This window comes from Dendrobium catenatum, unplaced genomic scaffold (genome assembly GCF_001605985.2).
Source record: "Dendrobium catenatum unplaced genomic scaffold, ASM160598v2 fragScaff_scaffold_250, whole genome shotgun sequence".
In the NCBI taxonomy this organism is placed as follows: Eukaryota; Viridiplantae; Streptophyta; class Magnoliopsida; order Asparagales; family Orchidaceae; genus Dendrobium; species Dendrobium catenatum.
The window spans coordinates 81,867-84,244 of record NW_021318712.1 but is presented as its reverse complement, the minus strand read 5'-3'; the positions used below and the strand labels follow the sequence as shown (position 1 = coordinate 84,244).

The 2,378-nt window shown below is 35.6% G+C and overlaps 1 protein-coding gene across 2 annotated transcripts in view; it reads right to left on the bottom strand.

Moving 5' to 3' along the window:
- Positions 1 to 1,203, bottom strand: part of LOC110106329 (short-chain dehydrogenase TIC 32, chloroplastic) — an 8,790-nt gene extending 7,587 nt beyond the window's left edge. The window contains exon 1 of one of the 2 annotated variants that reach the window (XM_028693304.1): positions 910 to 1,203. In XM_028693304.1, the coding sequence (XP_028549137.1) occupies positions 910 to 1,030 (121 nt within the window). In that variant the 5' untranslated portion in view covers positions 1,031 to 1,203. The remainder of the gene's footprint in view (positions 1 to 909) is intronic. The other variant, XM_020836196.2, reaches the window with a different exon arrangement.
- Positions 1,204 to 2,378: the final 1,175 nt, after the last annotated feature.

The following is a 2,378-nucleotide window of genomic DNA, read 5'->3' as shown; positions in this document are numbered from 1 at the left end:
TTGGAACTATCCATATATGCAATGTTGGATTAAGCTGACTATCTTTTGAACTTAACTTCTATGCATGTGAGATAACCTAAGCTAGGTACCACTTTAATATTTAACCTATCGTTCAATTCCACATAAGATCTTGGTTATTATTGCCTCTACATCTAAACGTGCAAACTTCTTTAAGCAAATCAATTTCGCATGGATTGTCTTACATCAAGTAGCTCGTCAAAAGCTTGTCCATTTGCAACCCTAAGTACGGTGCTCCAAATAAATACTTATGAACTGTTGCAGGTGGCAGACCCAGCCGTTTAGTTGGGACAGTCCTAGTATAAAATAAAGCAACGAACTGCCCAACTACGGATACAAAAGAAACAAGAGACACATGACCTCTCTGTTTGAGCAATAAAAAATTAAAGAAGATTCAATAAAATTCTATGAACTCGTGAACACAATCAAAGAAAATAAAAAGGCTATCTTAAAAATTAGTTTTGTTTTTCTTTGAAATAAATATGTAAAATTTATTTTCAGTGTTTTCAAAATAATTTAATTTATTGTAAGAAAATGGCTAAGCAAACGATATTATGTTCTTTTAAAAAAAATAAAAGTATGATGATTTTCTACATAATATTATATTAATAAACAAGATAACATTATCACTTAAACAATATTAAGATCCACAAAAAATTAAACCAATCAATGTACCCCTTAACTTGATAAAGGCACAAAACATTCTTGAAGAAAAACGATCGCAGAGAAATATGAACTAGCAAAGATTGGAAGAAATTGAACAAAAACCCCCACTGAAGACAACAACTGATGCTCATAAAGAAACCCTTAAGAAATCAGATGGAGAGATCATTAGATAAAATTGAGGAAAAAGAGGGCATCTGGAGAAAAATGAGAGATTAAATAGTTTACCTGTGATGATGACGGTGAGGTTAGAAGCGTCGATGCCCTCCGTTACCTCCTCTGCGGTGGATGCAGAGCCATAGCCACTCGGACCTCGCTTTCCCGTCACAAGAGAGAAGATGCTCGCCATTTCTTTCCTGTGAACGCCAAAGCCCAAACTCCCAAATTAGGAATTTATAGAGTTTCTTCCAAGAATGCAAAGAGCGTTGAGGAGAGAGAATCAGAGAGGAAAGAAGTGGAAGAAATTTATAGGTGGGGGCTGTGGAGAGAATGAAGATTTGTTTAGAGAGGAAAAAACGCGTGAAGACACAAATAAATAAGAGTTGGGGTGTCAAAATTCACGCAACACGAAAATAAGATTCTAATCCTAATTTTTCGGGTAGGGGTCAACCTGATTCATGAAAGGGTCAGATTCGGAAATTTTTATTGCGTCCGGTAAAAATATCGAGCATATCGAGTGTACCGAGCGCCTGTACCGAGCACTTTAGTGACGTGGCGTTTTGTTATTGGTTTCCGAATGCATTCGGTAACCTGACGGAATCATTACTTATTTTTTACCCGTTTCACATGAAGTATAAGCGAATAAGTTTCCGCCCACGAGCCCTACCCACGCTTCCACCTTCCTCAGTTCCTCCTTCAACGATATTCACCTCCTTCGACAACATTCCTTCATCCTTCGACAACGTTCACCTCCTTCGACGACATTCACTTCCTTCGACAACGTTCCTTCCTCTCGAGTCGAGGGCATTCGCGGTTTGATGACGTTCCTTCCTCCTTCGATGATGTTCACAACCCTTTCACGACATGACGAGTAACCATGGTTTCATGCTGGATCTGGTCAACCTAGAAACCCGACGAGTCGAGTTCGGCTCATATCAAATAGCGTTGAGTTAGTTCTAAGTTTTACCTAAACCCGACTTGCAATCCGATTTTAATACTTCTAACTAACATCATGGGTCTAACGACCCACTGTGGTTGTCGATTTTAAAGACCAAATTTGCTAACCACTTTTTGGTTTGCGGGTTAAACGGAATCAATTTTGAGTTAGCGGGTTGATCAGAATCCGACTCATTTTTTTTTAAAATATGTCAAACGCAAAACTGGAACCCAACCCATTTGAGAATATGATTGACCCTAACTAGGAATCTTCGGATCAGATTCGAGTCGGATTTTTTTATCGTGTCAAATATTAACACACCTAGAAAAGAGAAAAGGAAAAAGGTGGGAGAGGACAAAAATTATAATTTTTTAATAACTCTAAGAAAAAGTTTAACATAAAATTTTATAAAATTGAAATAAAATAGTTATAAACAAGGTTTTGAAATTTAGACCAAATTTGATAATTTATTTAAATAATTTAATTTAATCTAAATATTTTATTAAATATTAAATTACTTTAAATATAATATATTTTAGTTAATTAACATAAAATATTATATTTTAAGTATTAATTAATCATACCCACATTATTCCCATCT